Raw genomic sequence first — 15000 nt, 5'->3', positions numbered from 1 at the left:
GGTGATGTAACCAAAAATTTACATCTCTCCATAAAGAGGGAAAAAACTAGAGTAGAAAATCTCTTCATATATTATCATCTCTGTACCTCTTGTGTCCTCCTCTTGCTTCGAAAAACGCACGGCACCGACTATTCATGGACCGAATGAGCTCTATCAACGCTCTTTGTGATGGTTCCATGCCATTTCTCCTGCAATGCTACGATGAGCTTCCTTCTTTTTCGTGGTGGTTGTCCCCTCTTCTTTATCTTTCTATCCAGGTCATACCAAAGATATTCGATTGGATTAAGGTCAGAGGGCTTGATGGCCAGTTCAAAACCTCAATATTGTGATTTTGAAGAAGTTCCTGTTAGATTCTTGCCACGTGGGGCCTAACATTTTGAAATGTTGCTCCATGCTCGGCAATGTATGGCAAAACCTGGGGAACAAGAATTTCATAACAACATCTCCTTGCAGTCAGGTTGCCTTGAATTGGAAGTATAGCCATACGATGGAGAGCAAAATTTCCTCCCCAAACCATTGCACTTCCGCCTCCAAAACGATCACCTGACCGTACTGCTGAGAGTAACGTTGGCCTCTTCGATGAAAGACACTCTCCCTTTGTCGAGTTAACTTCAAATTTAAATAAAATAAAATAAAAAATAAAATTCCCTTTATTCATCCCATAGGGGAAATTTGTCTCTTGGGTCTATTCCAATGGATGACTGGAATAACCCAGGCGTCAGCCGCAATGCAACGCCGCAAATTGAGCTAGGGTGAGGTGACTTGCTCAAGGCCACACAGCGCAGCGGTGACTGATCGAACTCGGTACCTTTCGGGTATGAAGCAAAGACCGTACCGCCGAGCCACGCTGCCCCAAAGCAAGATAATAAGATGATGGTGAGAAAAAGGGACATAATTGACATTTGTAAAAAATTGTGATAAAATTATATTTCCCACTTTAGCCCATTCTAATATATGACGTGCTCTGTGAGTTGGTAAAGAAGCGACCAGGGTTAAATCATGATGATATTACGTATCATCATTATCATAACCATCATTATATTACGTATTTTAGATGATTCAGAGAAGATTGGAAAAGTAAAATCACCCACAATTACAGTTACAGAGTGTCCAGGTGATCAGTTCATCCATGCAAACTGTTATCAAATTCGGACCGCTAATGTGGAATGGAAATCTTATTCTTGGTTATATCAGGCAGTCTGTAAATTAAATACTTATAATGTTCATAACAACTTCAGACATAATATGTAAATCAGATGCACAGCTTGAATTGTAGGGTGGATTAAAACATTTCTAATAAGTTTTTCTTTCATAATAATTGCTATACCTCCGCCAGCTTGGTAAAAACGTGGAAATGATTTTAAAAGGTAGGTTGGTGGCGTTAATGCTTTGATGGTGGGTTCATCCCCTTGTGGGACAAGTTTCATTAAAGATTGTCAGAAGAGGCATTTTGTCAAGAAGTAGATCGTAATAAATATCTGTTTTGTTCCGACATGACTGACAGTTCATATTTAAAATATTCAATTCTTTTATTTTAGGGGAAGTTAATAATTGCGCTGTGGTCTGTTTTTTTTATCTTGTTGTTGTTTACTGTTTTTGTTATATTGGAAATGAATGTGACTTGATGAATGTGAGTTGTCGTTAGGTGCGTTGTTTAGTTGTGCTGCTGTCAGTGTTGGTGGGAGTCTTGGAGGGTGGTGACGAGGGGTAGGCGTTTTCAATATAATTGATCTTGCTTTCGTCTTCTACTTCCCTGTTTCCTATAAATACATTGTTGGTGAAAACAGGCACTATTAAAAAACGGTTCACGATAAATATTTTCTTGATATAAAAATTGGGTCGTGAGTAAAAATGTTAAAATTGATGATAATAATAGGCCTGGTGAGAACTTGCCACGTCGATATAATCCATTTTAGATATCTAGAAATAATGTAAAACTTGCTTTAAAAAATAAAAAGTTTTTTAAAAAGTAAAAAGAAGTGGACAAATGAAAGCACGGTGCACAATACGCTTCAACAGTCGTAACGTCACTTCCCTCGTAATGACACATGGTAACTTAGTAACTGGCTCTAATCTATCGGAACAATTGCGGACGCCCTTATGAAATATTTCTCTAACGACCATAAAAGCTTATCTAGAGGGGGAAAACCCATTATAAATCTGATCATGTTTTGGCTTTTAGACATTCTGATCACAAGACATATGAAAAGTTCTAGCCAGCATGAAGAATAAAAAGAACCGATTTTCTTTGTTTAGAACCACGACGGCCGCCGTTGCTGGGCGACGTGACATCAGACTATTGAAACCAATTACAACAGTCTAACAAGTAGGGAAAAAAGATTTATAAACCACAGTAAAAAATTTTAAAAATCTTTTTAAAATGGCGCCGATCTATATTACTTTTCCATGTGATCAAGGTCATTGCTCACATTACAAAGTGTACTCAAAATTACCTACATCGTGACATCTGTTCACATTTTGAGAAATGTCCAACACAATTGGGACTCATGGGTTTGTTTACAAATTCATAAACAAAGCATATTTACATTTATTGAGAATTGTGTAATCATTGTACAGCAACAAACCATGTATCTAATCGATGAATAGGTTGGACGAAAACATGAAAAAAGACCGCTCCCAATGTGGAGCAAAAACAACAATGTTAGGCGACTTACATAATACACATAATCATAAGGACTTTAAAGATGTCCAACAAGAATGCGACAATAGTCGTTTTACTTAAGTTTATTTAAAAAGAAGAATTACGGGACAAGTACTGTTCTAAGATAAACATCAGAAAAGATGAAATAGTCATAGGCAACGGAAAAAGAGAAAAGAAAACAAGAAAAAAAAAATCCCTGTATTTTTATAGACAGAGGGTGTCCTGCAAATGTGATTCATAATTTAATTAATCCTGCAAATTTAAGTTGCATAAACATGTATTCCTCATTTATTCCATGAAGGATGATCCTGTAGACATGGGTGGTTGGTCGTGATTTTTATTCACTGGTGGATTTTTTATTCGTTAATTCCGTTTTTGTACTTTACATGAAAAAAATAATCTAAACCGATGTAAAAACACATAAAAATGTTAGCATTTATTTGGAAAAAAACCCGATTATCTTTCCTCGCTGGATTTTTCAGTCAATTCAGTGTCCTCATTTGACACGATGACAGCTAACAAAAAATGGAAATAAATTTAGAGAGGGAGGTGGGGAGGGGATGAGACAGAAAATGAGAGATACACAGAGAGTGGGAGAAAAGAAAGGTTACAAAAATGAGTAAAGAAGGAGAGAGAGAGAGAGAGGGAGAGAGAGAGAGAGAGAGAGAGAGAGAGAGAGAGAGAGAGAGAGAGAGCATGGGGATTGGGATGTGGGAAAGTGAGAGATAGATAGATATATAGATAGATAGATAGATAGGTAGAGAGAGAGAGAGAGAGAGAGAGAGAGAGAGAGAGAGAGAGAGAGAGAGAGAGAGAGAGAGAGAGCTGTGATTTTACCCAATATTCGTTATGTAATACTTTAATTTAACAAACAGTACGTTGATAGACCTAGCTGGCATTTTTCGTCCTGTAACAAATTCAAGGGGTGTTGGGCGTTAAATGATCGGAAAAGGGATAAGCATAACAAAATCGGGCACCGGCGTTGTGTCCTATGGTAAAGCACTTTTGCCCACATTTCCCTCTAATTCAGATGTGAACCTTTTCCTTTCGATTGGCAGTGACGGATACTGTAAGCTTGCTAACATAGAAATGTTGCTTAACAGGAGAGGAACTCGTTGAAATAGAAATTTTGCTCGATTGGAATTGGCCTGCCTGGGGGAATACACGAGACATTGTGTCGTGTGTTCAGCATTGTGGATTCCTGGGAATGCGTGATTTTAATACCCATATTTATCTACAACTATAATAATTATAAACAAATTTAGTTTATCAACTCAATATTTAATTCTTTCTATATGTCTGTCTCGTGAATAAAAATAAACTTTGAGTTAGGCCTGGGCTTTGTTTCTTGGTGATCAGGCTCGTATCCACTTGGTGTAAATACAATGCAATGCACTTTGCCATCTCTCCCGCTATAAAAAAGCAATTTGTGTTTGCCGTCGGGTATTTTAATGAAGAGTCAATAACTTTCTTTGAAAACTACAGTTTCAGACATGTTGAATTATATTTTTATTGCTATACTTTCATTTCCAGCACAACATTTGTCCGCTCATATAAAGAATTTTGGCACATGACAGAAGCAGATTTAGCAGTGGACTCAAATGCTCCTCTGATACCATCAAAATATCCAGTAAGTATATCTATTGAGGCTTGACTAAAGAAAAGACGAACCCTAAAAAATGTAGAGAACTCATTTTCTCACTATATAGTATTATGAATAATTTACACCATTTTCTTACATTAAAAATATTTGTTTAGATGTGGAATTTTATACTTATGTCGGGGTTTAAACTGGCATAATGTGAACATTCTTCCCCTGTGTCTTACTGGTTATTATTCGACCGTTTGCTTTGATAGCTTCTCACACTATTGGGGAGTACTCATGCATTTCACGATCAATCCACAGCGCTAATTTTCTTCTCACATTTGTTGAAAATCTTTTTATTCTCCTTATTATAAAAAAATTATTGAAATCGTAGCGCCGTGTACATATTATAAGCAAGTCTATATCCGAACTCATTCAGTTAATGTATAGTGAATAATAATTAATATTGTGTTTGTAACCCGCCCGACGGGCGAGTCTTGTTTTTGTTGGCTCTTACAATTACGTGATCTGAGTGATTTTTATGTGACATTATTACGCCTGTATTTTAATACCATCTAATTTGTGATATTCTTGTGGTTTTATTGATATTCAAATGAACGATTTCTAACAGAGGATTTTTCTAAAATTTATTTAAGAATGCTGGAATGAGATCCTTTTCTCATTTCGGACCCTCTATTTGGAACGCCTTACTGCAGAGCATTCGTGAAAAAGAATCTTTGTCTATTTTTAAACGTTCGCTTAAAACATATCTGTTTCGATTTTAGTAGATGGTATGAGAAGCAAGATAGGTTTGGTTTATGTTGTGTGTTGTGTTGTGTGTGTGTGTGTGTGTGTGTGTGTGTGTGTGTGTGTGTGTGTGTGGGTGTGTGTACTTGCGTGTGTAAATGATTATGTTTCAGCCAAAGTAATTTGTAATTTAAGCGCTTAGAGTCTGGTGTCTCGGAGTTATAGCGCTATATAAGTTTTCAGCATTATTATTATTAAGTATGATTTTCCAAAGTCGATTATAGTTTTAGACTGATATTTGTTTACATCCATATTTGAAACTTTATTCACTATGATTTATAATGCAACATTTAACAACTACCGTGTACAGAGATCTATTTATAATATTAATTTTATGGACAAACATAGAAGGTGTAGACGAAAACAACGCACTATCACCACCGTCATTGGTCACCGACCAATTCCACGGCAATCCTCACTTAAATTAATGGAAGGCAATTTTTTTACCGTAACAAGTGAAATAATTGCACAACAATTTTTTCACAGTAATGTTTTTATCAAAAAGATCTCTATAACCGCCAGGTTGTTCCCAACTGCTGTACTGCAATAGTCTACTCATAATCTGATCAGATGATAAAGAGGCGTGGCCCTCGTGTTGCTTCATAAGAACAACATCATAAGCATAGTAAATTTTAATTAATTTACGCATTGACCCAGGGACTCTGAGTGGTGAGCACTGACGGGGGTTGAAACAGGGACCATTTGATATGTTAATAATAGAGGTGGAAACCGAGAGACCCGGGTGTGAACGGTAGTGAGGAATGAACTCGAAAATACCGAATGCAGAAGTGGGAATTTGAGTGGGTTTATTTTATCTATTTATTTTTTTTTTTAAATAATATTTAGCGCAATACCCACGTACGTGCTCAAAGCTCTTTACAATGGGTCCCTAGCCAACAGCAACACTGGGAGGCGACACCACCGGGGAGTGAACACAGTACCACAGGGAGTAAATTCAGGACTACCTAAATGAGATAGACACCAGTGGGGAGTGAACCTGGGGCTATTAGATGTGGACACCACTAGTGAGTAAACACAGAACCACTGTATATAGATTCAGTGGGGAGTGAACCCGGGGCTGTGAGAGGAGGACACCACTGGGGAGTGAACAAGAGACCACCGAATATGGACACCAGTGGAGTGAACATGGGACCATGGGAGGTGGATACTGGTGGGGAGTGAACATTGTACAACTGGATGTGGACACCAATGTGGAGTGAACCTGGGACTTTGAGAGGTGGACACCAGTAGGGAATGAACCCAGGACTATGGGAGGTGACCATCATTGGGGAGTGAGCTCAAGGTAATGAGAGGTGGACACCACTGGGGAGTGAACCCGGGACCACCGTGTATGGACACCAGTGGGGAGTGAACTGGGGGCCGTGAGAGGTTGACGTCACTAATGAGTAAACACGGAACCAATGGATATGGACACCAGTGGGGTGTGAAGCCATGCTATGAGAGATGGACATCAGTGATGAGTGAACCCGGGACTTTGGGGGGTGAACACCGTGGGAAGTGAATACATGGCTATGGAGGTGGACACCACTAGTGTGTAAATGCGGAACCAATGGATATGGACTCCAGTGGGGTGTGAATCTGGGACTATAGGAGGTAGTAACCAGTGGGAAGAGAACCTGGGGCTTTGACTATGGACACCAGTAGGGAGTGAACCCGGGGCCACGGAATTTGGACGCCAGTGGAAAGTGAACCTTGGGCTATGGGATATGGACACCAGTCGGGAATGAATTTCGAACATTAGGAGATACCAGTGGGGAGTGAACCCGGGACTATGGGAGGTGGACACCACTGGAGAGTGATCCTGCGACCATAGGATATGGACTTCCCAGGAGTACACCTGGGACTATGGGAGGAGGACATCAATGGGGAGTGAACCGGGTAATGAGAGGTGGACACCAATGGGGAATAACCCTGGACTATGTGAGGTCGACACCAAAAAGAATAGAGCCCGGGGCTATGGGAGGTGGATACCAGTGGGGAGTGAACCCAATTCAATGTGAAATCACTCGGGAGTGAACAGTGAACACAGGACTATTGGAGGTAGACACCATTGGGGATTGAACCCGGGACTATGGGAGGTGTACACCAATGGGGAGTGAACCAGGGGTTACGGAAGATGGACACCAATGGGAATTGAACCCGGCGACATGAGAGGTGGATACCAATTGGGAGTAAAAGAGGAACCACGGGATATGAACACCAGTCGGAAGTGAATCTGGGACTATTGGAGTTGGACACCAGTGAGGATTGAACCCGACGCAATAAGAGGTGGACACCACTGGGGATTGAACCAGGGTCCATGGATGGTGGACACCAGTGAGGAATGAAACCGGGAATATGGGAGGTGAAAACCAGTGGGAATTGATCCCCGGGCTATAGGAGGTGGATACCAGTGGGGATTGAACCCGGGCCTAAGAGAAACCACTGAGGAGTGAACCTGGGACTATTGGAGTTGGCACCAGTGGGAAGTGAACACGGTGCAATGGGATATGGACACAGGTGAGGAGTGAAAGCCAGCGAGGAGCGAACCCGAGTCAATGAGAAAACACTGGGGAGTGAACACAGGACTATTGGAGGTGGACACCAGTGCGGATTATACCAGGAATAATGAGAAGTGGGCACCACTGGGGATTGAAACCGGGTCCATGGATGGTGGACACCAGTGAGGAGTGAACCCAGGACTATGTTAGGTGAACACCAGTGGGAATTGAACCTGGGACTATTGGATTTAGACACCAGTGGGGATGAACACGATACCAAGGGATATGGACACCGGTGAGGAGTAAACCCGAGCCAATGAGAAATCACTGGGGAGTGAACCCGGGACTATGAGAGATGGACACCAATGAGAATTGAACCCAGGGCTATGGGATGTGGACACCATTGTGGAGTGAGTTCAAGGCTATGAGAGATAGACACTAGTGAGGAGTGAACCGGGGACTATGGGATTCTTCTTCTTCTTCTTCTTCTTCTTCTTCTTCTTCTTCTTCTTCTTATTATTATTATTATTATTATTATTATTATTATTATTATTTTTATTATTATTATTATTACTATTATTTTTATCATTATCATTTTCATTGTCATTATTATTATTATTATTATTATTAGTATTATTATTATTATCATCATCATCATCATCATCATCATCATCATCATCATCATCATCATCATCATCATCATCATCATCATCATTATTTTATTATCATTATCATTACTACTAGTACTACTACTACTACTACTACTACTACTACTACTACTACTACTACTATTATTATTATTATTATTATTATTATTATTATTATTATTATTATTATTAATGGATATTATCATTTATCTCTGCTATTTTATAATTTTTTCCGTCTGATAATTCCTATTCAATTGGAGTTGCCAACAAGATTTGAACAGAGCTCCTCAATAATTAAGATTAATCTACATAAATATCTTTTAAACGAAATAATCTTCAAGGTTCACCGGCATCAATTGATGCAAAACAACAGAACCACTTTTCACAACTTATCTACGAACGATAACTCTGATTAGTTATGTAGGCGGAAGAGGTGGCAGTATATGCGTTGATCTTTAACATTAAAATTATGAAAAACACCATTCTTGTCCCGTTCTTTTTGATGAAAAACAATGCGCAGCAATTATTTCGCTAGTTACAGTGAAAAAAAAAATGCCTTCCTAAATGAATCAACACTCGCCCCCCATCCAATCTAATCAATAAAAACTCTTCACCGTTCTTTGCAAACCTCAACACTGCCCGTGGCAGACAGTATGAAATGAACAATCACCGTAACAACAAATCACAGCAACAGCACAGTTTCGAGCAACAAGAACAAGAACAAAAACAACCTGCACGTAGGGATCATACGAGTATAAACATCGGATTACTAAATGTTAGATCGTGCCGTAATAAAACTATAAAACTCAAGATATAATCGACATAATTGAAGATCTCAAAATGACTATTTTTGTTATCTTTGCAACATTCTTAACCATTCATATGATGACCCAGTTGTAAAAGCAATTACACCTGTAGCCCGGGCGCCACAATACTTCGATATGGTTCTAATACAGCACAGTCAATGGCGAAGCGGTCTGCCGCCTAGCCAAATAATACCGCGTTCGTGTCGCCAGGGTCGTCGGCACGTTCGAGAAAAAAGCAAGCGTCCCTCCATACCTTCGGTTCGCGGCCTGCCGAACAGAAAATGCGATGTCGGGGGTAGCGACCTGACGCACATATTGTCCCTGAACATCGAGAACCAGAGTATGGCAAAAAATGAGCTTTTGTCAAAGCTACTGGCCGCCCATAACGTAGACATCCTCCTGTTACAGGAGACCCACCTTTACTCAGGCGCGCAATCTTCCCGATTCCAGATCCCAGGCTATACGGTGGTCCAACGCGAGGACACTTCGAGGCTCAAAGGAGGGGTTAGCGTTGACGCTAACGAGCCAACGAAGGTAAGGATCATAGAGAGCGTAACGGACAGCAAGGATGGAATGTAACGATCTACACTAGTGTACGATCCTACAGCCAAGGGTACCTTCAAAGGTAACCACCAAAGAAGGATTATACTCCAGACCTCACCCTCGTTACGAAAGGCGCGAACGATGAACCGCTGCAGGTGAATCGAACAGTCCTCGGGGACTTTCCGCATAGCCAACACAGGCCGGTTCTTGTCACAGCGGAGGTGACAATACCGAGGGTGCAGTCTCTCCCACTCTGCAGATGGAACTTCATGAAGGCTGACTGGGAGGAATTCAGTTCCTATATCGAGCAGGTTTGCCCTGCCATTCCTCCCAAGTCCGAGAATATAACCAGATTTAGCAGGTTACTGGTTAAGAGCGTTCAACATTCTATTCCAAGGGGCAAACGGAAATTCTACACCCCTCGCTGGACAGCAGAGTCGGAAGAGCTGTACAAAGAGTACCAGCAGACCCAGTCCCAGGACATAGCCGATAGACTACTTCAGTCTCTGGCAGAGGGAAGGAAGCAACGGTGGCAGGAGACCGTGGAAAGTCTCGACTTTACACACTCCAGCCGTCACGCTTGGCGTCTGATAAAGAAATTGGACCCGGACCGGAATTACGCCAAGGCTGCACCGGAGTTAAGGCAGACACAATTGCCAAGAACATTAAGAACCGTAGCAAACTGGTCCCTAATCAGGCTTTTGAGCGCGGTGTCCGCAAGGCGTACCGTACGCTTTTGGACTCGCTACCTGCGGAGGAGTCGGACTGGACGGCCCCGTTCAGTCCCCGAGAAGTGGGTGCAGCCATTAGCGATGTAAAGAACGGCAAAGCAGCAGGGATAGATGGTGTATATCCCGATATGGTGACGCATCTGGGCCCCAGGGCACGGGCCTGGCTGGCAGAGGCAATGCCGACGTCTTTGCAAAATGAAAGCTCCCACAAGTGTGGAAGATGCGAAGATAGTTGCCATCCTGAAGCCCGGGAAACCGGCGAAGGAAGCCGACAGTTACAGACCCATATCTCAGCTGAGCTGTCTTTACAAATGGTTGCAGCGTGTTCTATTAAACCGATGGGGGCCGGTCCTAGACGCTGCCCTGCCACCCGAGCAGGCGGGCTTCAGGAAAGGGAGGTGCACCACGGAGCAAGTCATTGCCCTTACAGAGCATATTGAGCATGGGTTCGAGAGAAAACAGCAAACAGGTGCTGTCTTTATTGACCTATCAGCGGCGTACGATACGGTCTGGTGCGAAGGGTTGATGCTCAAACTTGCAAAATCATAAGGTGCAAAAAGACCTTGAAGTTGTTCTCTTCGATCTTAGGGGAAAGGCAATTCCACGTCGGGCTGGGAGACGCCACGAGCAAAGTAAGGAAATTGAAGAATGGGGTCCCTCAGGGGTCGTTACTTGCGCCAATGCTGTTTAACGTTTACATTAGCGATATGCCGAACACTTCCTCTCTGAGGCTGGGATACGCGGATGACGGGGCATTAGTTACTCAGAGTAAAGTGTAGACCCGTCTCGAGAGCGTACCCAGCGAGGACGTCACCAGACTCAAAGCCTACTTCGACAAGGGGTACCTGAAGATCATCATCATCATCATTGCCTTTTTCACCCTGAGTCAGGGTATAGGCCACAGACAAACAGTTTCCATCCGTCTCTCTCCTGAGCTAACTTTTTTAAAATCTCATTCCAGGTCTTACCACTTCTCTGTATATCAGCTTCTTTAATTCTTCTCCATGTTCCTCGTGGCCTTCCCCTTGATCTTCTGCTCTGATGGTTCCAGTCCAATACGTTCTTTGTTATAATTCGAAGCTGCTTGTTTGGCGAAGACGTCATCGGGTCAGCAGAGTCCTTTTGGCTTTGTCTGTTGTCCTTCATAAATTAAATAATAATAAATAATAATGCTGAAAACTTATATAGCGCTATAACTCCGAGACACCAGACTCTAAGCGCTTAAATTACAAATTACTTTGGCTGAAACATACTCATTTACACACACAAGCACACACACACACACACACACATACACACACAACACAACACACAACACAAACCAAACCTATCTTGCTTCTCGTACCATCTACTAAAATCGAAACAAATATGTTTTAAGCGAATGTTTAAAAATAGACAAAGATTCTTTTTCACGAATGCTCTGCGGTAAGGCGTTCCAAATAGAGGGTCCGAAATGAGAAAAGGATCTCATTCCAGCATTATTCCGAATTCGAGGGACAACTAGTTTTGTGGAATCACTGGCCGAGCGTAAGGGGCGGGGTTTTGAATATCTTTCAATTAGTTCTGAAAGGTAGGAAGGGGCAGTACCTTCAAGACAACGATACACTAAAACACAAGCTTTGAATTTAATCCTTTTCTCAACAGGCAGCCAATGCAGGTCATGAAGTAGAGGTCCGGCAGAGTCGCACCTACGCTTCATGAATACTAGTCTGGCAGCGCTGTTTTGGACAATCTGAAGAGGTTTCAGATTGTATTGCGAAACGCCAAACAACAGAGCATTACAATAATCCAATTTCGATAGTACGAGGGACACAGCCAGGTGCTTGGTCACATCCTAAGATATGAACCGTCTAATGGAAGCAATCTTTTTTAGTTGGAAAAAAGAGAGATCTAACCAAATTATTAACCTAATGCTCCATCGACAGTCCAGAGTCTAAGAATGTGCCAAGGTTTTTCACTTTGTCAACAAGTTGTGCCTCCCCCAACTTCAAATCTGTTTCACTTTTCCACTTCCTGTTCCCCACATACAGCACCTCCGTCTTATCATCATTCAGTTTCAGTCTGTTCTCATTCATCCATTTCTTAACACTTGGGATACAATTTTTACTATTGGCTGATACTTCTTGTAAATTTCTCGTATTGGTAACGCAGTACAATTGCGTATCATCAGCGTATTGATGGTAAGACAGACCGAAACTTCTGATGATTTTAGACAGAGGGCCAACGTACAAAACAAACAGAACGGGTCCAAGTACTGAACGCTGGGGAACCCCACAATCAAGAAAGATTTCCTCAGATCTATATTCATCCACCGTAATAATATGTTTACGATTAAACAAATATGACCTAAACCAATCAAGCGCTGCACCAGACACGCCATAAGTAATTTCAAGACGTTTGAGAAGAAGATTGTGATCAATAGTATCAAAAGCAGACGATAGGTCAAGCAAATTCAGCAAAGAAATTCTGTAATTCCAGAAACTCTTCGGTCGCCCAAGCTAAAAAAAAGTTTGGTTTGTCTGCGTTTCTGTAACGGTTTGAGTTTAACGGAAAGGGGTGTTAACCCTTTGCCAACCCCCAAACCTGGAGGACCAGGTGACTCAAAGATGGGGGAATCACACACCATTAGTCGCCTTTTACGACACGCTGGCTTGGCGTTGGGCTATTCTTGACCCTCTCAGTTGAGGGACCCCGGACACCACACCTGAAGATGAACACCTCAAAAACCACTGCACACCCGCAAACTGAATGTCCTAGTCGGGGACCAGCCACTCCCATATGAGCCGCATCCAAAATATTTAGGGGTGACGTTGGATCGCAGCCTTACCTATCGGGTGCATCTCGAAGGGGTTGCCAGGAAGATAGAGAAGCAGAACAGTCTTCTGAAGAAGCTGGCAGGATCGACTTAGGGCGCTAGCCAAGCGCTCCTGAGAAAGTCCGCCCTGGCACTATGCTATTCCACCGCGGAGTATTGCGCTTCAGTGTGGGGTAGAAGCAGAAACGTTGAGAAGGTGGATGTAAAACTTCGCAAGTCGATGCACATAGTGTCAGGAACGCTGGCAACAACTCCTAGAGAATGGGGCCCGATAATGGCAGCGATCCAGCCCCCCGATGTCCGGAGGGAGACGATTACGGGAAACTGGCTGAGTAAGATCAAAGAGAGAGGGAATGGGGATACCCCTCTGAAACGCATAATGGACGGCGCCCCCGTTTCGATGCGAAATAAGTCCCGGCAACCCTTGTACGCAGAATCCCTGACTACGGACAGAGATGCATATACGAGATGGAAGTCGGTTTGGACGATTTCAATCCCTCGTGGTGGCGGAGACGTACACTCCTCTAAGCTTGGTGAGAAGTTGCCAGGCTTTGATACCAGTAAGAGGAGACACTGGGTGGCTGCGAATCGGCTTCGGTCGAGGAGCTGCCTAACGGCAAGTGCGCTTCATCGGTGGGGTCTTTCTACCTGTCTAACATGTACCCGCTGTGGGCAAGAACCTGAGACGGCAGAGCATCTAGTCGAACGGTGTGTTGTGACGATGCTACCCGGCGGGTTTGCGACGGCGCACGAATACAGACCAGACTTTGCTGATTGAGTCGATCGTCATAACATAGTAGTGTGAAAACCATAAGAGGCTGCTTGCTACCTGTAGGCTTTAGTGTTAGGCTATGTGTGTATGAGTTGCATTGTACATTAGTACGGCACCTATAAGGTGCGATGCTACATCAGCATAAAAGTGTCACGGTCACAGAATGCCACATATCGGGACCAAGCACGAATGTTCCTGGCTTGATTCACAACTTCGTCAATGGGTATAGAATCCAGCCCATGTAGTAGAGTGTCTGCTGGTATAGTTGTCGAGCTCTTCAAGTAAGTAATAAAAGTTCACGCAGGAGGCGGTCTGCATCCATGTGGAAGATATGCCCCGCAAATCGCAGCCTATGTCTCATCACTGTAGCTACCAGGTTGAATTCGGGGCGTTTTGCTGTTTCTCTGTGTCCTCTCCCGTAATGATGGAAAGGCATCGGCTGTTGAAGCCATTCACAGTTTTAGTTACACCTCTGTAAGTCACAAAGCCTCGCAACCATGTGTGAAGACAGAGAAGACACTAGAGGCATACAACCTGATTTTCTTTCCGCGGGACAGACGGTGATCGGACCACATAATATGGGATAGAGAGTTGAATGTTGTTTGTGCTATTGACATTCTGTATTCAACATCAGCCCTCTCGTCACAATCGCACTGGATACGACTACCAAGGTATTCAAAGGAGTAGACATTGTCTAATTGTACACCCTCGATAGTCACACGAGGAAGTTCGTTTTACTTGTCTTTGAGTTTCTGTTTTTTTGGACAGTTAAGTCCGCGAGAGATCCTTGTCGCGATCTTACAGTCTTTCCACCATCGCACCACCTGCCTAGATGAATTGCAAGGCATCTCTTGTTGGAAATTCTCGTTCACAGGATGGACATATGTGTTTAAATCCCATGGCTGCAATGTCGTCATCTGATGTTTTCGAGACTCTGATTTCCTTGTAGATGTGCAGAGCTTTGGTTTTTGGAATTGAAATTTCAATAGCTATATCTTCTCGAGAACCTGCTGCTATGGAAGATATACATTCTGATGCGCCCTGGGCGTTTTCATCTAGGAGGCTAGCGTTGTCGGCATATGCAAGCCGACAGTAACTCCGGCATTTGGGTTATCATGAATTTTGAAGATG

The 15000-nt window shown here is 42.7% G+C and overlaps 1 protein-coding gene across 2 annotated transcripts in view; it reads left to right on the top strand.

Moving 5' to 3' along the window:
- LOC144965516 (putative ferric-chelate reductase 1) overlaps positions 1 to 15000 on the top strand; it is an 83491-nt gene that overhangs the window by 37885 nt on the left and 30606 nt on the right. For both annotated transcript variants that reach the window (XM_078900925.1, XM_078900926.1), the window contains exon 6: positions 4196 to 4292. In XM_078900925.1, coding sequence (XP_078757051.1) covers positions 4196 to 4292 — 97 coding nt within the window. The remainder of the gene's footprint in view (positions 1 to 4195; positions 4293 to 15000) is intronic.

Source organism: Berghia stephanieae, chromosome 2 (genome assembly GCF_034508935.2).
Source record: "Berghia stephanieae isolate SIO BIC M18660-M18661 chromosome 2, UCSD_Bste_1.3, whole genome shotgun sequence".
In the NCBI taxonomy this organism is placed as follows: domain Eukaryota; kingdom Metazoa; phylum Mollusca; class Gastropoda; order Nudibranchia; family Aeolidiidae; genus Berghia; species Berghia stephanieae.
The sequence above is the reverse complement of the archived record's forward strand: the minus strand, read 5'-3'. Positions and strand labels throughout refer to the sequence as shown.